At 34.1% G+C, this 22,388-nt stretch overlaps 1 protein-coding gene across 1 annotated transcript; it reads right to left on the bottom strand.

Moving 5' to 3' along the window:
- Window positions 1–1,749: 1,749 nt before the first annotated feature.
- On the bottom strand, window positions 1,750–22,287 carry LOC149784530 (tRNA-splicing ligase-activating factor archease-like). The gene is made up of 9 exons (XM_089932616.1): window positions 22,137–22,287; window positions 19,464–19,488; window positions 18,598–18,608; window positions 15,949–15,980; window positions 15,420–15,501; window positions 11,475–11,557; window positions 9,689–9,741; window positions 6,932–6,968; window positions 1,750–3,190 (listed from the first exon to the last, which is right to left on the bottom strand). The coding sequence occupies exons 1-9, from the start codon at window positions 22,174–22,176 to the stop codon at window positions 3,101–3,103; spliced, it is 453 nt and encodes a 150-aa protein (XP_089788742.1). The 5' UTR covers window positions 22,177–22,287; the 3' UTR covers window positions 1,750–3,100.
- Between the last annotated feature and the right edge of the window lie 101 nt (window positions 22,288–22,388).

The raw sequence follows: 22,388 nt of genomic DNA, 5'->3' as shown, positions 1-22,388 counted from the left end.
ACAAGCATATCTCGTGATGAACACAAGTATCATTCCAGTCACAAGTGAGTGCAATGATGAAACTAATGACAACTGTATTGCCTTCAGACCCCTTATTGAGTTATCAACAGTAGCAAATACTGCATCTATTTAAGCCTATATTTTGCCATCAAATGGATTTTAAGGACTTGGCATACATTTTTATTTAATGTCAGTGTACTTGTGATCATGCTAGTATTTGCACATATCTGCTATGGTGATGATATTTGAAAAAATTGAGTCAACCAACATTTTTTTTCTTAGTAAGTGAATTAACTGCTTTTAAGAAAGCAGACAAGTTATTTTCAGATTTGAATTTCCAATCATTTTCTAAAGGCTTATGTGAAAATTTTTGCTTATTCTCCATTTGACATGGCTATTTTTGGTCACAAGCACTGATCCCCCTTGGGACCTCAAAACAAAACTGTTTGAGAGTATGGCAGGTATGTTGATGGTGCATTTATGTAATACAATCAATAAAGGCAAACAGTTTTGGTCATTAATGATAGGTAGTGGGTCAAGACAGGTTTTAATGTCACATATAACCAGCCGTTGTCATACTACCTGGTATGATATTAATGGTTAATTGTCACACAATTCACTATAATGCCAGTCAATTGTCACACCATCCAGTGTTCTTTACTATTCACTTATCACACTGTCCAGTGCCATATTACCATTTCTCACACCATCTAGTGCCACATTACCATTCATGTCACACCATTCATTTGTCACACCATCTGGTGCACATTACCATTCATTTGTCACACCATCCAGTACCACATTACCATTCATTTGTCACACCATCCAGTGCCACATTACCATTCATTTGTCAGATCCAGTGCCACATTACCATTCATTTGCCACATCATCCAGTGCCACATTACCATTCATTTCTCACACCATCTAGTGCCACATTACCATTCATTTGTCAGATCAACAAGTGCCATGTTACCATTTATTTGCCACATCCAGTGCCACATTACCACTCATTTGTCACACCATCTAGTGCCACATTACCATTCATTGGTCACATCATCCAGTGCCACGTTGCCACTCATTTGCCACACCAGCTAGTGCCACATTACCATACGTTTATTACACCATCTTTGATAAAAACTGATTCAGAAATATGGCATCCAAGGTGGTATCAAGTTAGTGAAACACAGATCATCTCATTCGACAAGAAGGTAGATCTTGTTCATCATAAAACCTATCTGAGATCTTGATGATACAAGTATAAATATCACGTTTTATCAAAATCTAGGCTTCCTGGGAGGTAACAATCTCGGCCAATCAGATACAAGGCACCTCATATACAGATCTCACTTATTACTTAATTTTACCAGACATGCAATATTAAATGTGGATCTCAATCATTACCAAACCCATTTGAGATCTTAACATTGCAAGTATAAGAGATCTTAATAATGCAAGTATATATTCCAAATTTTATCAAAAGAGGATCTGAAATACAGCCTCCATAATGGTAACAAGATGAGTGAGTCTGATACAAGATCACCTCATTAGTATGCAATGGATCTCTCTTATCAAACTTCTCCAAGGTTTTGATGATATCATCTCATAAGTCCGACTGAAATCATATCAGAAATAAGGACTCCAGAAAGGTAACAAGCACCTGGACAAGCAATGCATAATAGATGCAAGGCCATATTTTGAGCTCGTGTAACCTTATGGCCAGTTGACCTTAAAAAAGAAAAAAGACACAAAAAAGAAACAAAATTTAACTGATGATAGAGTGGTATAATGCATATTTTTCTTGTTCAATAAATAAGAAAACAATAAATCAAATTATACATTGGAATTTCATGATCTAAATTTGAAATAAAAAAGAATTACATTTTGCATCAGCTATTGACTGTAATACTGTATCCTTTCATTTGCATCAAAATAAATATTCTGAAACAAAAGTTTACAAATCTAAATTTACTGTCTCATCTGCAATGATGCTGCTGCAGCCGGATAAACCAATTACTGAACCATGAGCCGCTCAAAGGGACTTGGATGTATGATTGGTTGTCTTCAGATGCAACTCCCATGTAGACAGGACTTCAGTCTTACACGAGTAACAAGATTTTCAAGATGGGTGTTATAATGGGCATCATAAGCAGTTTTCTGGCAGAAATGCCATGTAAATTTGACTTTGCATTCAGGCAGAGTAGTAAAATAAATTTTGAAGATGGTTATTGTGGTGGTCATATTAGACAACAGATTGGTCCCATTTTCTTTAGGACCAACTAGACATCATACGAAGTCTTTTAGTTAAAGTCCCATACTGATATAACCCTAAGATTTTCAAGATAGGCATTGCGGTGGCCATATTGGATGTTTCTGCAGCACCATTTTCATCTAGGCCACTACACCATGGGATTTTATCTACAGTTTCATTGAAATCCTCCAATTCATTCAGGCGGTGTAGTGGTAACAAACTAGTCCTGGACTAAGGACAAAAGACCATCCACAACTTTTCCAGTCTATGAGCTGAATTGTTTAAAACGTTGAATTTATTTCTCTGCTAAGATGATGTATCAAGTCATGGAACCCACCAAAATCTGATTGCTCCCTGTAATCTTGCTGGATGTCTTGAGTTTTTTCTTTCCCCATCAGATGCAATTGTGACAATTCTCTTATGAAAAGTTTTTTGTTTTCTCTTTAACAAAAAGTTGATACCAGATGGTTATTTACATCACTATGTCTTGCCTTTTATAACATCAGTCACCAGATTGTATTATAAATATCTTGATGGTTTTAAAACTAAACAGCTGCCAAACTTTATTTCTTGATTATATAAAAAATTATTTGAGAAATCTTCTAATCTTCAAATTTTATTTGGAGATAATAAAAGTCTTTTTCAAGATGTTCAAGAATTCAATATATCACAACCCTGTTCAATATTTTCTGCCTGCAGAACATTCAGAAACAAATTCTTTTTTTTTCTTCAGACCAATAAAACAGATATTTAAATTTTTTAATTTCATGAAAATTAATTATTAAAATGGGGTCGGATTACTATGCACAATGTGCAAAATATAGGATGGTACAAATTTCCATACAGATGGGGTTAAATATCAATGATAACAAACACTTCGTGCATTTCATCATCATCGTATATCTGCATATTGGAATAGGTGATTGCTTTGACTTCTGACCCCTGAAAAGACAAAGCAAAGTATTTTCTCTTAAATTGCAAAACAAGTATTTAATAACTTGAAATATATGCAAGTTCTTCTTGTAAACATTCAGCATTTTTCATTTACTTTTAAAATGGATTTTGATCAGCCAATCACTATTTCTGTGATGTCACTTTTGTGTGCTCACTGAACATTCAATCTTAAACTGGAGCTTGGTTGTATGATTTCCGATCTACAACACTCCATGAAAGAAAGCAGGTTTGTGGCCAGGCTGGTTGTTGTTGTTCAAGGGTTTAATGCCATTTTTCAGCACATGATAGGCTATACATGGTAGCGAGTATAACTGGTGGAGGAAGAACCCTGGAAAACCAAGGGAAAAACCCCTGACCACGTGGTACCCACGCTAGCCGAGCCTTGGACTAGATCCCACGCAGACAGAGGTGAGATGGCAGTGATCCAGAACAGTAAGCACTTTAGACCACTCGGCCACTCAGGGCCCCCATGGCCAGGCTGGACATTCAAGCATATGAACCCATTGTCATGTGTCTCTCAAAGCCTGACATTCGATGAATTGCTGACCAATACTACTGCTGGCAATGCAATGTGGGAGGTATTATGTAATCACAAGCACAATGAAATGTCATTCTTTAACACTACTACTTGGCTTGCATTAGAAAAAAATCAGTTTAGTCAATTTAAATAACATGCATAAAGCTTTAGCTTTGCAAAACTTGGGACAAACTTCATATTTTGAGGGGTTAGATGGTTAAAATCTTGGACTCCCCATATAAAAAATAAAATAATTCTTTGAAAAATACAGCAGACACAATAAGTCAGTGTCAAATGTAATAGAAATTACTATGATGACATGAAATTCCAATCAAGCCATCAACATGCATCTTCTTGTTAACATGAATTTCAAATTTTATTTATTTAATTTGTCTACTTTAAATGGGTTTTACAAAATTATGCTAACAAGTTATCAAATAAACCTAATGAGGTCTTAGAACACATCCAATGTATATAAATATTAAATATGCTCTAGAATGAAAATAGCGGAGTTTACCAGAATGCATAACAGAGTGATGGATGGACAGAAAGCATAAAACCAATATGTCTCTTCCGTCAGGGACGTCATGATTATGCTTTCACCATTTTCCAACCACATTTTAATCAAATTTTAATCAATTAGCATTATTTATCATATTGTACTATGAATTCATTTGTTTCTGTGGCTATAAATTTTTGTGGGTTTATAAAAAAAATTACACATTTGTTTTCCCTACTTAAATCAATGAACTGCATAAAGTTCTTTTTGATTACACAGAGAGAAGCATTGATCATTTGGTCTTTAAATTCATTGCTTTCATGAAATCCAGGAAAATTATTAGCTAAAAACAAAAACAACCCCAAAAACCAGCAAAAATGGGGTAAACAACTGTTTATTAATGAACAAAATTATATCTGGGTAGAGGTTACTTTTCCAACAGTAAACATAAATGATCAGAGTATTCAGAACACGCCTTACAATAATTCTCGGGGCCCCAAGTGGCCGAGTGGTCTAAAGCGCTCTCTGTTATGGATCACTGCCATCTCACCTCTGTCTGTATAGGCTCAAGTCTAGGATTCAGCCAATGTGGGTATGTGAGAAAGCTTGTCAGTAGCTTCTTGATGGTTGATGGTTCTTTCCGGGGATTTCCCGGGTTCTTCCTCCACCATTATTACTGGCTGCCACGTATAGCCTATCGTGTGCTGAAAAATGGTATTAAACCCTACAACAACAATAATCCCCAAGTTGGCAATAGTTTTATTGTTATTTATAATTTATTGCTCTGTGTACTGACTCTGTGAACACACTGTACTAGTACTCTAGAATGGCACCAATGTTGGTGTGAGGTGCTCTCCAAAGTGGAGGAGCATCTTAAAGAAAAGCTGTTGTAAACAATGTATACATGGTGGCCAGTACATTTCCTGCTGTAAAATGATGTACTTAATGGCCAGTATATTTGATGGGGGAAGAACTCGGGAAGAACCACTGACCTATGGGAAGCTACTGATAAACTTTCTCACATACCCACCTTGGTCAAGCCAAGACTCGAATTCATGTAAATGAAAGTGAGATGTGTGAGTTATGAAAAGGTGAGTGGTTATACCACTTGTCCATCCAGCCCCCCCCCCATATATGTGTGTGTGTGTGCGGGTGATTTGGATTTTTAACGTAGCATTTTTAAAAAAATCAGTAATATTGCTATGATGTCTGCAGTGTGGCAGTTTATAGTGATGTCTAGCACTGGGGCATCATGCTGCAGACATGTAACATGATGTCCCACCCAGTCACATTGTCCTGATACCAGGCCAACCAGTCCTAACAATAACCTCTTAATGCTAAGTGCCAAGCGAGGCAGCTGTTAGTACCATTTTTATAAGTCTTTGGTATGACTTGGCCAGGGATAGAACCCACGAACTCCCGCATCCGAGGCGGATGCTCTAACCACTAGGCCACAGGAGCGGTCCACCCCCTCCAATATTGTTATATGTTTCTGTAAAAAAATATATATAAACATGTCAAATTCAAGGAAATCATATCTGAGTACCTGTTACCACATGATTGTCAGCACTCATGACAATGTACTGCATTACTAAATTACATCATAAATATCCAATTGATGATCTCGCAGATAACATGAGCCTGCAAAATCATTTTGCTATCATGAATGAATAATCTGTATACACGATTAAAACCACAAACCTGAAATGTTCTCACAAAATGCAAATGCCCTGCCATGGTGACTTAATTTATATAGGATGGTGACACACTCCTAAAGATGCATCCAAACACTGATGAACTCCGAAGACAAACCATGACATAGAAAATGACCTGAACTTGAAAGAAGTTACTGAGGTTTGAGATTATGTCACAGTGACTCAGTTTTTATTTGATCATTTTGTATTTTAACAGGATGCATCCACACACAAAGTCGCAAGACTGCATACAACAATATCCAAAGAAAAGACAAGATATTAAATGCCAACCAAACTAATGAACTTGAAAATATTAGTTGCATGTTTTATTACCCAGGTGTTGATATATTATGACTATCTTCAACCCTGTAATGAATTTATTACCTCATAAACTTTACATAAACTACACATAAAACACTAATCTACCACTGTTTGTTATGTAGGCAATTGTTTAATGTGCTAGTTATGGCAGTTACCTCCCTTAGGCCAAAAAAAATTCCTGCCAAATGGCTGAAGAATCAGTATTGTTTAATTATAATAGAGCCTCTGTGTGTGTGTGTGCGTGTGTGCATCATTTTCACTCACAATAAATCACACAGTTAAAAGTATCTGTAAATAATAAAATCATTTCACATATTCGAATTACATATAAGATGTTAACATTTCCACTTTTGAAGTGGAGGATGTCCACCATTTATTTATATTACCCAGTTGTGCATTGCTAGTCATGTGAGTCAGCTTTCAAGTCACAAGACTTTGTTATCGCCTTCTTTGATTACTTATATCCCTGCAAAAAATCTTTAACAGAAATACAGGAATTTATAACTGACCAATTATACTCACTTTTTACGGTAATTAACATTATGTACAAACAGATGAAATAGGGTAACAATATTTTATACCATCTATATTCATGGCAATGCATATAAAAATATTCACTAATTTAAATTAAAATACAAGAAAAGTTTTTTGAACATATATAAAATTTGGCTAAATTTATGACTGGAAAATCCTCTTACCTGTGGGTGCTTTTGGATATCAAACGTCTCTCCATATCTGTAATAAAGATGTGTACTGCTATCAATTTTGTATAATAATAAAAATGTGTACTGGTATTTCAGTAACTTATAAATATGATAAATAGGGGACCAGGTTGGCCAAGTGGTCTAAGGTGGTCCCCTTTACAGATCACAGACATTTTACTTCTAACTGCATAGGTTCAAACCTTGGCTTGGGTATAGGAAAACTTTGGGTAAATTCTTAAGTTTGGCATAGAATAATGAAACAAGAGATTAAGAAATAAAAGAATCACTATTTATAATCGTTCAGAAAGGTCACTTATCATTTATTTTATTATTTTTAACCACATCATTTCATGTTTCTTGATTCAATAAGGGACATTCACATTTCAAACAGCTTTGAAAAAGTACCAGTGTAGAATGTAAACCACCAATGTATTTGTTCTGAGCATATATTTGACATAATCCCCAATAAATATCAGCTATTTTTGTCGCCTCAACTAAAAGCTATCTGTTTGATAACTTGTAGTAAATTTGTAATTAAGACATCAAATAATGAAAAGGAGATTAAGAAATCAAAGAATCACCATTTATAATTGTGAAGACAGGTCATGGATCATTCTTTTATTTCTTTTTAACCACATATTTTGATGTTTTTTTATTTGTGTCAAGAAGAGAAGTTTACATTTAAAACAGCTTTGAAAAATAGCAATGTACAATACAAAGATGTCAAACTATGATGTGAAGATAGGTCACTGATCATTTCATTCCTTATCTTTTTAGGCATGTATTTTCATTTTGACTCAATGAGGAGTTATTTCAAACGGCTTTGACAAAATACTGATGTACAATACAGATTCATCAAAATATCAATATACTGTTTGATGAGTATGTTTCACATAATACTAAATGAAGAACATAACTTGCCTCAATTAAAACTGATCCAACCTATTTGTTACCTTTGCATATCACATTCAAAAATAAAACAGGAGATAAAGAAATAAATAATCACCATCTATAATTGTACAAGGAGGCCTTTAATCCTCTCTTGCTGAAATGGCAATTCTTCTGTTAATTGAGAATCTACACTCATTGATCTGCCCTTATTCTGTTTTCTTTATTAAAACCTGGACAAAGGACTTTACATGTCCTTTAATGCTATTGTTAATTAGTGCTCTTTACTAAGTCAGTCAACTTAACAAAAAAAACAAACAACAAATGTGTTTTAAAATGAGTTTGGAAGCCTTCTGCTGTTTTCTTATCCAACACAGATTATATCTCAAAGTGAATACCACAGAACATTGATCAACTTATTGTTTCATATTACACACTGTAATACAAACACAAAATATAAGAGAGTTGTCATTTGAAAGTCACTGACTGTTAAATCAATTCATGTATACATTTTAAATACTTTTTTTGACTTGTATATAATTAAAATTTGTTTGTGAGTCTATTCTATGACACACCCCTCTATTACTATCGTTACTGGTGAGTAGATTAATGAGTGATGCGGGTGACTGCTTGTCCTTACAACATCTGTGGTATGGACAATGGCCTTCATAGCACATTGACAGATTTTCATTTTCCTATTGGTGGCCTCACTAATTTGATCTCTTCTTGAAATCTTGCCCTTCACCTGGTTTCAATTGGAATAACATGAGCAAGCTCCAAATACATTTAATTAGTGAGTAATAACATTGCCTAGACATGTGATTCTTTGTGACAATGCATATCGTAATTAAAACCAGAATGAATTCTTGATTAGAGGTATTAATTGATAATGGAATATAGTAGTGTCCTAGTACATGAAGAAGATCACAATTGTCAGGTAAGTGAAAATACAAATTAAAATCTACCTGTAGCCTCTCTTTTTTCTCTCTCACCAAAAAAACATGAGTTTATATTGTTGCATATAATTTACTGGTAACTAACACAGATAAATAATACATGTTCATACTATCTTAATCATATTGCCAACATAACATACCATAACAGCTACAAAATAATATGCTCTAAGTGCAGATGATCTTGCACACGGAGACATTACTGTTTCAGCCATCACTCTGGTCTCTCTCTCTCATAAAAAAAATGTCTTTTAGTACTTCTATCTTTATTGTCCTTGGATTCTTGACTTAAAGCAGAATGGGACAAAAACGTTTATGTTCATTTTGTACATTGAAACATTAGTACTGTTACGTTGTTGAGTACTGTGTGTTCTGTAAACCTTATTTTGGTATGTTCCCTTTATTTTCATACATGGTCAGGACCAAAAAATAATATTATTTATCTTACATATGATTTTTCATACTCTAAAATAATAATTTTTTGCATGCAAAAAATTAAGGTACATTTCACTGGAGATGTTAAAGCAAATCTCAAACTGTTTTAAAGTTAATAATGCAACACTAAAGCAAGTTGAAATTTAAAGTTAATAATGCAACACTAAAGCAAATTGAAATTAGGTCTCCCTCAAACAGACTATTTCACACTGACTGATCTCGCTACGTGTACTACATCTTTGGTTAAAATTAAAAGCCATTTTAACCACTGTTCTTTGAAAGTTACAATGTGTTAAAATGCCTTTTAAGGTTTATACAGAATTTTGCAGTGTAAGCCTAACTTTTTATCATGCTGTCTCCACTGTGACCCATATAGTGAGATTTCCTCTTATCTGACTGTTTTAATGAAAACTTTAACAAAAACTCTTAATTTTGTTAATGATGACAACACCTTACTGTTATACTGTACACTTACCCTTTTGATTTTATCTTAAAGTTGACGTTATCAAATTCTGTTATTTCAACTTTCTGTAAGAAAATATAAGGATAAATACAAGGATAAAATTAACACAAGCATAAAACAGTTAAATGTACTGCATTAGTCGTTGTCATTTATTAATAAATGCTTAATGAGTAATAAAAGTTAAAAAAACAACAAACTGATTTGTATAGAGTATAGACCATATACATTCATACAGATTTACAAGAAAAAAATGGGGTAAAACATATATTAAAAAAACAACTTGTCTTAATAATTTAATACGCCTTGTGAATCTGTAAGTTTGTACAGTGGCCTCTCACTTAAAGAAACCTCAGTAAAACACAGTCCCAAGCAAAATATAGTATGGTAGGATTCTAGTATGTATTCCTTATAAGGTGGCCTCACTATGAGGCAGTATACTTTACAGCTCCAAGACAGAACTATAATTAGCGTAAATTGTATAATGCACTTCATTGTAAGGCACTCACACTATAAGTTGATATACTCTCTCACTGACAGTGTTATACTGCAGTATTAGAAAGCAAAAGGATTATGTATGTGGATTGCCTCTCATTGACAGTGTTATAATGGAGTATTATAATAGCAATAGGATTCCATATTTAGATTGCCTCTCACTGACAGTGTTATAATGGAGTACTATAATAGCAATAGGATTCCATATTTAGATTGCCTCTCACTGACAGTGTTATCATGGAGTATTATAACAGCAATATGATTTTATATTTAGACTGCCTCTCACTGACAGTGTTATAATGGAGTATTATAATAGCAATATGATTATATACTAAGACTGCCTCTCACTGATAGTGTTATAATGGAGCACTATAACTGTAGTAATATGACTCTATACATGAATTTTGTCTCTCACTGACGGTGTTATAATGAAGTACTATAAAAGCAAATAGAATTCTAAATGTCAACTGCCTCTCACTGACAGTGTTATAATGGAGTACTGTAATAGCAATAGGATTCTATATTTAGACTGCCTCTCACTGACAGTGTTATAAGGGAGTACCATACTAGTAATATGATTGTATACGTGAATTGTCTCTCACTGACAGTGTTATAATGAAGTACTATAAAAGCAATAGAATTCTACACGTCAACTGCATCTCACTGACAGTGTTATAATGAAGTACTATAAAAGCAATAGAATTCTACATGTCAACTGCGTCTCACTGACAATGTTATAATGGAGTACTATAAAGCAAAAGGATTACGCATGTGGATCGCCTGTGTGATCAAGATGACTGATGTCACAAATATGCCAAAATAAAAAACTAAACATTAAAATACAATAATATATAATTATACATTTCTTTAAAGATGCCAATAATGGCCACCAGTCAAACATTGTAAATTATTTTTTTCTTCATATGAAATAGAGATTTTGTATTATGTGATGTTTTTTTTGGGGAGGGGATATATTTCCCTTGTGTTTCTCACTATCTAATAACTGTCTCTCACTCAACAGAAAAGTATAGCAGAAATGGATTATTGGAGAAATTACAAATTTATTCACATACACCGTCTTGAAAATGTGGTTAAATGTTAAAAGTGTAAATTGAAGGAACCCTAAACTTGTAGTACAAGTTTCACATAATTGATGATAAATGCCCAATCTAAGACGGAAACCATATGATGTAAATCGTAATGACCAGGATACTGCTGTAGGCAGGTTCAATGTTATTTATATTCATCAGAGGTTATCAAGGGGAGGTAAATCTAAGCATTCAAAAGCCATGCAAAAAGCACTTACTCTAGGAATGAAGAAAGGGTCTGCAGAAAAGACAAAAAGCCATTCATCAAGGAAATGGAATAACAGGGACATCATGTCCTCACCTGAAATGAAAACGAAGTACTTGGAGTAGCAGGAATTGTACATTATATACTGCCATGTATTTAACAGTCCTCTGTGTAGACAACTTAAATATATTTGTGGAAGCCACTTTTATTCTTTCCGTCATACTGACCTTCTGGACCTAAAACTGATAGGGTTATTTCTCACCCAAAGTACAAGCCATCCATGATGGAAAACTCAAGCTGCTGTGCTGAAATGAATTTTCTTCTCTTCTCTCAGTTGGTGCTCTTGACCTTTTGACCTCAAAACTGATTGGGTTCTACCTTTACCCAAAGTGCAAGCCATCCACAATGTTTTGCTACTGCAGATGGTGGAAAATTCAAATTATCGTGCAGAAGCCATTTTTGTTCTTTCAGTAAGTGACACACATGCCAAACCCAAGAGAGAGAGAGGTATAAGTATAATTTTTGTTAATATAAGGCAAAAAAGTGTAATCTGAGTATAAAAAGTGTAATCTATATATTACTAGTACCAATATTAGTACCCCTACTTCACTGAGGCTGTGATATGGTAGCTAAAAATGTACATGTTTATTTTTACTAATAACCTCCAGCAGGTCAAAATACTTTGAAGAAAAAAAAACATATTCCATGTGGTATAGAACCAAAATACCAAAACATACTGAAACATTATGTTCAACACTCACTTGCACTAGTCCACGTCTAACTTTTGCTGAATCATCATAAGGTCCCACACAGGACGAAGTGCTCAACCGGAGTTCTGTATTGCATCGCTCTCGTATTGACTTTTACAAAGCGGTCTTGATTTGACCTTTTACAAACTGGTGTTGATTTGACCTTTTTCTGATATGAAATGACTTGATCTAGTCCACATGTCTAACTTTTGCTGATCTGACATGACTTTAACTAGTCCACATGTCTAACTTTTGCTGAATCATCATGAGGTCCCACACATGATGAGTTGCTCAACCAGAGTTCTGTATTGCATTGCTCTCATACTGACCTTTACAAAGTGGTGTTGGGGGCCCCCACAACAACAACAAAGTGGTACTGATTTGACCTTTTTCTGATCTGACATGACTTTAAGTTTAAAATGACCATCTGCTGTAAGAAGCTTCATCCACAAGTCAAACTTTAAAAGCCTGTTCGCTTAATATCTGGTGCCATTTTCTTTAAAAGTACAGATTGGTCCACTAACTAACTTGAATATCAATGTAATGAACCTGCAAGGCATAGTTTCAAATTAGAGAAACCCATCTGTTTTCTTGGAAATGGGTCACTTACAGTTGCTATAACCAGAAAATTAAGAAATAATATGTAGCTCTCTACTCAATAAATTAGCTCTTACACAATTCTCATGCAGCATTGCAGTTTTTCTTTTTTAAATATTATTAAATTGTTTTTATGAGTTGAATTAAAAAGATGTCAATATAATTGACAAAAAACTATTTATTGCTTTGTTTTTTATTTTAATGTACTGCAAAAGCATAATCCATACACAGGTGAGCATATGATGTAATTTGGTTTTAAGAAGAAAGTGTAATGATTATGTCAAAAGCATAATGGTTTGCATGTATGCCATGACACTGGCCTCTGATCTTGAAATTAACTGGGTTCTTTCTTTTCCCAAGTGCAAGCCATTCACAAAGACTGGTAACTGTAGATGCACAGAACTCAAGTTATTGTGCAGATATTTTTTTTCTCTCGGTCACTGTGACACTGACCCAAAAATGATAGGGTTCTTCATTAATCCAAGTGCAAGGCACCCATAAAGTTTTGTGACCACTTATCGTGTAGAATTGGAACACTGCTTCTTTAAGTTGCAGTGACCTTTTTACCCTGATATTGATATGGTTCTATCTAAACCACCAAGTGCAAGCCATCCACAAAGTTTGGTAACTGTAGATGGTGAACATGATAACATAACACACTCCACCTTTTGGTACACACATAAAAATGAGAAAATTGATATGAGGTACATTTGCAAAATTCTGGACAAACTAAAATAGAACAGTTTCTTTATTTGTATACAGTCATGCACTATAAACACCTTTGAGTGGGCTCTGGCCTCTCACATAATATAGGCACGGTAATGGACCCCATTCAATTACATTTGCTAATTAATTTCACTTCCCTGGCTGACGAGAACCATTTGTAGTCTGTTCCGACATCAATTAACACTGTATACTACTTGCATACAACACACCTATTATAATGGTGGTACCATATATATTCATTAACAAGTCAGGTCCAACTGCTAAAGTAGACACTATGATTGGTCATCTCATTAATGTACCAGAAATCAGGGTTAATATTGCTAATTTCACTCCTAACAAAATGTACATACCCAGATCTGTCAGTGCATTATGTGACATCAGATTTGGGTCTATGAAATTTGCAGTTGTACCCAACTTATAAATGAGTATAAAGAGAAGTACAATATTTGGACTCCTATGAACCAAACATTCATGCATTACAATGTGGGCTCACTGTACTCCTGTGAACCATACATTCATGCATTACAATCTAGGTTCACCATACTCATATGAACCATACATTCATGCATTACAATGTGGGCTCACCATACTCCTATGAACCATACATTCATGCATACTCCTATGAACCAAACATTCATGCATTACAATGTGGGCTCACTGTACTCCTATGAACCAAACATTCACGCATTACAATGTGGGCTCACTGTACTCCTATGAACCATACATACTTGCATTACAATGTGGGCTCACTGTACTCCTATGAACCAAACATTCATGCATTACAATGTGGGCTCACTGTACTCCTATGAACCATACATACTTGCATTACAATGCGGGCTCACTGTATTCCTATGAACTATACATACTTGCATTACAATGTGGGCTCACTGTATTCCTATGAACTATACATACTTGCATTACAATGTGGGCTCACTGTACTCCTATGAACCATACATTCATGCATTACAATGTGGGCTCACCATACTCCTATGAACCATACATTCATGCATACTCCTATGAACCAAACATTCATGCATTACAATGTGGGCTAATGTGGGCTCACTGTACTCCTATGAACCATACATTCATAAATTACAATATGGGCTCACTGTACATATCTTTAGAACATGTTTATGAAGATTAATTTTAAGAATGCTTAGTGTCTTCAATAGTACCATCTCAGTCATTAGTACCTGAAGTATACAATAAGTTCAAGTGAACTGCACATTTTTCTCAAGTCTGATTTAAGTACGTAACTTTAGGCATGGAGCATAATGAATTTCTTCTACTCTTTCAAGTTGGAAGTTCATAAAATTTGGCAGATATCTTATTCAAATCATAACCATGCACAAGTATAATTGCTAGGTCCCTTTGCAGGTGTCTCTGAGTGAATCAATGGTCAACTTTTTAGGTTTTAACCCAATATAGCTCAACATATATATTCCTGTAACACAGACATCCCAGTATTACACTGCATACCTATTCCTGTAACATGATATAACCCAGTATTGTGTTGCATATTTATTCCAATAACATGATATAACCAAGTATTACCCTGCATATTTATTCAGGTAAAACATATAACCCAGCATTACTCTACATACTTATTTCTGTAACATGACATAACCCATTTGTGCCCCACATATTTATACCTGTAACATGATGTAACCCATTTGTGCCCTACATATTTATTCCTAGAACATGACATAACCCAGTACTGCCCAACATATTTATTCCTGAAACACTATATTACCCATTTCTGCCCTACATATTTATTCCTGTAACATGATATAACCCAGTACTGCCCTACATATTTATTCCTGTAACATGATATAACCCATTTCTGCCCTACATATATTTTCCTGTAACATATTATACAACCCTACCTTCAGCTTCCACTTCCATTTCATCTGTCATTTCTACAGAGTCGTAATCTGTCGTCATGTAGCCAAACATGGCCATAGCCACCTGTACAAAAATACATTGCTTAGCAGTTAATATTTTATGAATATCACGAATTTCCTGGAACAGTAATTTGCCCACAAATGGACAATCATGTATCCTAATTCCTGTGAATGACATTCTAAAACCTGAACAAAATATTTAAAATTAGGTCTTGACACTAATGCTGTGACTGTAAGAAAGGTAATATCAACTGATACGTATTTTTATTATACAAAGGCAAAACAAAAATGATGCATGAATAACAGAACATCAACAGGATTGAAAATTAAGCATCCATCACAAAGTTGTATTTAAAATTTCAATTAAAGTTCTTTTTAATTAGCACAAATGTTCTTTAATAATAAAACGTACACATTATGTGAGATTAAAAAACAAAGCATATAGACCTAAGATAAAATACTCCTTCATTGGAAAATATATGGGCTTCACAAAATAGAAGACAGTTTGTACCTGTTCAAAGGCTTCAGTCAAGTTATCTCCCCCTGAGCTACTAGTTAAGGTCTATAACTATCTTGCAATATTCAACAGAGTTTGAAGTCTCTGTAGAATCATGAGGAAAAAAACAACAAAACATGGTGAATTAGCATGTAATAGTTAAAAACCCAAGAGTGGTCTCCCTTTGGAAAGACTGGCACTAAAGTTTGTCATGGAAACATGAGAAAATTTGATTAATTTGCATGTAATATTTTTCATGTGATAACAAACTTTTTTTTACTTTGTTGTTAAAAACCTTGAGTTAATAAATCTAATGGACTTGGGGAAACAGTGTTAGGTACCAGAAAAAATGATGCAAATGAAATCGAATTGTTGGAATAAAACGTGTTTCTTCAATATATGTAATACCTAATCAAAATACTTAATCAGTAAATCGACTAACTTGCAAATGCAGCCCTCCCAACCTCAACAAGACTGTCACCATGCCATTTGGTTTATTTATGTTAAAAAGTGCCAAAAAGTAGCCAGCTTGCTAAGTCAAATGTCAGACATGAGTGTTCTCCCTTTGGATAGCCTTCGGTAGAGGTGGCGCTCTACAGTTTCGTATTTTGCATAGGGTTAGGATTTTAAAGAAAAAGAATTTCCCCCGCTTTCCTCACTGGTTATACTGGCTATTTAAAAAAAGACATTGTATATCTTAGGTATAATGCAAAGAACCTTTAATTCCCTTTATTTTGGTGTATGATTGATGGGTGTACTATGGGTTATAGATTATACAGCTTGGCCTTACTTCAGATGTGCACCTTTCAAAAAAGTGCTAGCTCTACTTGGTCATTTTCACTTCCTGAACTTCAGAGGTAAATTGTATGAAAAAGAGCCGATAACTTTTTTCACATTTTATATATTTGGTAATTCATTCATTGCACTTTCAGAAGCTGGTATTGCCTAGTCTGGCAAAATCCATTTTTCCTATTTTAATAGCTGCTATGTATAGTGTACTTTAGACTAATTCAGGCTGATTTTTTAACACAAGGGAGCAGTCATTTTAGTTAGCAGTGTGCTTAAATCATGTAAAATTTCCAAAAGTACAATATCCAAAAGAAATATCATCCACATTACATTAATGTAGCATAGAGGTATGCCAACATTCTCTCCATTGTGCATGTTTTAAATGCGAACTACTTCACCTTACATAAGTCACTCTCTCAAAAGTACATATTAACTGGTGAGCGCCCCCAGAGGAATTTGTAGAAAGCCAGACTGAAGTTAAACTAAAGTGAAAACTGGACACTCTGCATGAGACCACTGACAACGCAGGAGGAGACAGGCAGAATTCAAAAGGCAGATGCCAGAGGACTTCTTGAAAGGTTGCATGGAAAGCTGAATCTCCATGGGCATCATCAGAATGGAGATGGAAGATGGCACTTGTGAATATATTTCTTTGAACTTGAAAGAGTGAGTCGATAACATCCTCCAAAGCTGTGAGGACAAAGATGGCAAAACCAATGGATAGGGATAATGTGATATGTATATTTAATTTGCATTGTTTAGTTTGTTAATTTTTTAAATTTTTCATTATATGCTATGAATAATTGTATTTTAATTTTACCTCATGCAAAATCGAGTTCATTTTCTACCTGACCTGAATCATTGATTTTTGTTTTTTAGTAAACATATTTATCCAAACTGAAGTCTAGAACTTTGGAAATTCCCAATGAAATGCAGGGTATACCTGTTGTTTACATTTTATGTTATAATTTTAGAAATAGTCTTCTAGTTCACACTAAAATTTTAGCTTGTAAACATCTGGAGTCTTCCAGAAAGATAGATTCCATAAGGTATATTTAAAAAAAATTTAAAGTGCTGATTGTGACCTGAGGTCAGGTAAAGGACCATATAAACTTCTTTTTCTAGAAATTATTTATTTGTGCAGTAAGATCTTAGCAGACTCAGTTGCATTATTGTTGTGTCCAGTAATTCATTTGGGCTGGAGTTTATATATTCAATTTATTTAATTCATGTGATTCTTCTATGGAAATGTGAAGTGCTCAAAAATAACATTCTTGGAACCAGTGACTTGAATTTATACTGAAATTTAAAAAAAAGGATATTATCTTGGATTGCATTATTGTGTACCCAGAAAAGATTGTTGGCACATTACCACTATAAGGGCAACCACAGTCACAACTCTAAATAAAGCTTTTTCTGGGGTACTTGGGAGAGGGGCTTGGCCTATCATTTTGAGATCAAAATTGATTCTGAAAGCTTGGGGATGTATAACAGACACAAAGTACCCTCCTGCATGTCTAGGGGCCCTGGGTGACCAATTGGTCTAAGGCATGTATGGATCAAATATATTGGCCACCATGAAAAGACTATCATGTACTGAAAATGTCATTAAACCCACAAAACCAAACCCTCTGCAATGTAAAACTTAAACACAGAAGCAGGAGCAACAGTGGCTCAGTGGTTAGAATTTTGACACAGTACCATAAAATATCAAATGAAACCAAACCAATTTCAGGAATTAGTGAATAGATAAAATAGGAATTGTATATGATTTTGTTAATATTGAGATAGGAGCCCATAATCAATCCCTTTCATCCCTCTTTCCCAAATCCCTGTGGCATGGCAGCCAAGGGAGTCTTCTTCATGCAAGGATACAAGAATGGAGCCTGAAATGAAAAATAAAACATGTACCACTGCACTTCATCCATGATTTTGGTTACAAGGGATCTAATTTCAAAATACATTATTTCACTAAAAGTAAAATAAACCTCCAGGTAGAATGAATTTTTTTTTAATGAAATTACTAGACAGTCAAATATATACTCAGACTGTCTTTTATTGGGATAAAACTCAATCAACCCCAACTTCTAAAAGTAGAAACGTGTTCATGGAACACAAATGACCCTGCTTAAAGTCTGTCATAATGCAAAACTTAATCCAGGGTTCCTGCAGACTTAACAAAAACAAATTCCAAAACTTTTCCATGGCCATTTCACAAAACACAAACGCCACAATATCATGCCTTGTCAAGTAAATTATTCATTATGCTTAAAACAAGTTTCTTGAATCAGTGCTCAGCATTCTATGAAATTAGCAGTTAACAATATTTTGAACTCCATTTTCAGAAATTCCATGGCTTTTCTCAAACTTTGCAAGGTTTTGAGAAATTCCATGACTTTTCAAGACCCCTGAAATTTATTTTTTAATTCCAAAACTTTTACAGGATTACAGGACCTGCTGGAACCTTGTTAACCAGACTGATTGATGGACTAATATACTTACAGACATAGAGTGATGCAAAAGTGAATTATATTTCCCTGCCACATTTGTGGTCAGATATAAAAATAAAAGATCAGGACAAATTGTAAAATTATGCAAATAGTTAGCTAAATATCCTATCAAATTATTTTGGTTTACATATTAAAGAATTATTGATAACTTTACATATTTCATAATGAAGTGTAAATGGTTAACTTTCCAATATTTACATGTATTTAAATGTGGTATTTGTGATTACTCACTGAACATCTGCTGTGTGATCCAAATCTGAAAAGTGATATAAGCTACAAGTAAGTAAAAAAAAAACAGTTCAAGATCAGCAGTGCATTAAATTTTGTGCGTTCTATGTGAACATATCAGCTAAAAATGTAGACAAATTTTACATGCATTTAAAATATGAAAAAAATTTCATTTTAAGAAATAAGTCCAATTTGTCAGCATATAGATGTTGCATTGAATTCATCTAAACAAGTTGCAAATGTTTCATGTAAACAGTGAATCACTTTAAATTAGTATCAAATTTTGTGATGAGATAAAAAAATTTTATGTTCATTTAATTTTGTGAAGTTGTCATAAAAAATAAAATAAGAGTAACAATGCATTAAGCCTCATAAATGATTACTTTCATATTCCACATACATGTATTTTCAAGCAAAGAGGCTCCTCCTCTAGGTTTATTTTAAATTTGCTAAATGTAGAGATCTTAATCAAACAAAATGTCAACATTTTTTTCACACATGTACAAGCTAACAAGCTGATTCAACTGCTATAATGTACAGTAATTAGGTTTCTAATTACTTGTAAAAAAATGCTTTAGACAAGTAATGATTAGGCAATACAACAATAACAGCGAACTGCTTTTCACTAAATAATCTTTGCCATATATAAACAGTTCCTTCTAATCTGATTTTTCACTCTCAACTATCGCCAAGTCTTTGGCAGTTGTCATAAAGCAAATAACATGATGTACAATTTCTGTCGCTTCAAGCAAACATTGTCTACAAGGAAACTACAACTCGAAACTCATTTCCGTTGTAGCTGACTGACCAAATAAATGACTGGTATGACCGTGGAGATGTAATCTCTTTTCACATGAAAACATCTACCCTTAAGCTAATTCAAAATGGCTCATCTCAATAAATGACAAAATATCACTCTGATTGGAATGTACTTCGAGAAAGTGAATGATCTGCTCATTGTTTTTATTGAATATTTTTTTCAGGATATATGTGCTTACAAAAGGTGCAAATTATACTTGAAATTGTCTTGAATTTCAATGCTTAACATTTTTTAAATGTTTCAAATTTCATTGGGTTTCATCAAGCTTTTGTGAGTATTTATTATTATAAATGGATATCATATGTGTTTTGGGAAGTACAGAAGGACACAAATCAGAAGCAAAAATACATTACAATAATGCAATAGTATCCTGCTTTCATGTTTTGCATTTGAATTAAATCAAAACCAATTTTAAGTCTGAACAATACTTTTATATAAAGCAAATGGATCCCTGTTTAACTACAGGAAAGTAGGTTTTATCTAAAGTCAGAAGACTAATTAGTGTTTCTTGACAACTGGACCCTACTTTTAATGGTTAAGGAAGAATGTGTGTGGAGTGAAGAAACAAGCTGTTTTGCCCTCCAGTCAGTTTGCCCCTCGTCATTTCATCACCACTAGTTCTCCCCCCATCTCATCATGTAAACTAAACAGTTTTTTTTCTCATGGGATTTATTCTGCTGCTGGGAGTTCTTGTTTACAGAGTCATTTATAGACAGTATAATATGTAATTAAAAAGTGTGAGTGCATTCCATCATTGAATATAAAGACAAGAAATATTCTTTCATCTCATTATCTACTGAAAACATGCTAGTTTTTTTTGAAATTATGAGCAATGGTTAGTAGGCAGATGGATGGGTGGAAAACTGAACAATGTTACATGTTTTCCCCACCCCACCCCACCCCAACCATCTATACTCATAAATTCTTTGTAACAAGGACCTGTGAAAAAGGTGTGTAAAGATGCACCAGTTTTAGATACAATGACTTGCAAATTTGACTTTAAAAGGTAACCAAGAGTGCAAATGAATATATTTTTCATGACTGAAAAGACTGAACATGATTTTATAAAAATTTCAATTCTAAAATGTGAAAACTTAACATCCATCATACAAAGTAGACAACTGTCATGTGGATTAGGATTATTCAAATTTTTGCTAAACATACTCTTTGCATATCAAGTACATAATGCCGTATGAATAATGTATGTAAATTGTGTATACTGTGGCTTTGCAAATAGTCCTTCCAGATCAGGTACATGGTAGTCTTTAACAGTTAATGTACATGAACAGCCTCAGCCAAGTACTCAACACTTCTTCCTTGGTCAAGTTGCTTAAGGCAGTGGGAAAATTTTTGTTTAACTAAACGTTATATATGTCTCTGATTCCTCCTACCAGTGATCGCATTTTAGCAAAATAACTGCAAACCAAATAGACACAAAATAACAGGCAGAACGTCGAAAAAGTATATCATTTAAATAGATTTACATTTATTTATTGATTAGTTGATCTGGCTATGCGATCTAGAGGCAAAAGGGAGTGCAAACAGGACTGTGGGCCAAAATACCTCAATTTGGAAATAGGTTTGTATCTACTGGACACATTTTATTTTGAGTCAGAATTTCATTACATAATAGGAAACATTAGCTCCTTTGATGCCATTTTATCGACAATAAACAACAATTTACTTCAACAATTAGACATAATTAACATTTAGAAGAAAAAAAATCTGGTTAGAAAATGATGTCAAATTAAACTGCAAACAGTCATGTGGAAAATACGACCTAGGTTCGTGTGTGTGTGTGTGTGTGTGAGAGAGAGAGAGAGAGAGAGAGAGACTAATGCAAGAACAAGTAATACATTCATATTTCTGTTCTGGAAGTTGTTGAGCAAACGCCATGCTTTCGTCTAGCAATTAGCCTTAGGCACTAGAAAAAATGAACGTAATAATGCAAGAGTATCCAATTGCAAATTGTGCAATAGAATAAAAAGAAGGGTATTCCTGTTGTAGTTTTAATATGGTCTAGTTGTTATTTATGACAGGGAAAAGGTAAAGCATTGGTGATAAGTTTGTAACCAGTCTTCATGCTGAAAAGGAAAACATTAGAAGGT

Source organism: Sinohyriopsis cumingii, chromosome 14, assembly GCF_028554795.1.
Source record: "Sinohyriopsis cumingii isolate HCF-2022 chromosome 14, ASM2855479v2, whole genome shotgun sequence".
Classification (NCBI taxonomy): Eukaryota; Metazoa; Mollusca; class Bivalvia; order Unionida; family Unionidae; genus Sinohyriopsis; species Sinohyriopsis cumingii.
This window is presented reverse-complemented; position numbering and strand designations above follow the sequence as displayed.

Coding starts and splice junctions, on each gene's coding strand:
- LOC149784530 (XM_089932616.1), bottom strand. CDS start 22,176: ATGGCGTTTGCTCAACAACTTCCAGAACAGAAATATGAAT. Junction 19,489..22,136: donor TCCAGAACAGAAATATGAAT/GTATTACTTGTT, acceptor ATCACTTTTCAG/ATTTGGATCACACAGCAGAT. Junction 9,742..11,474: donor ACCCTTTCTTCATTCCTAGA/GTAAGTGCTTTT, acceptor ATTTTCTTACAG/AAAGTTGAAATAACAGAATT.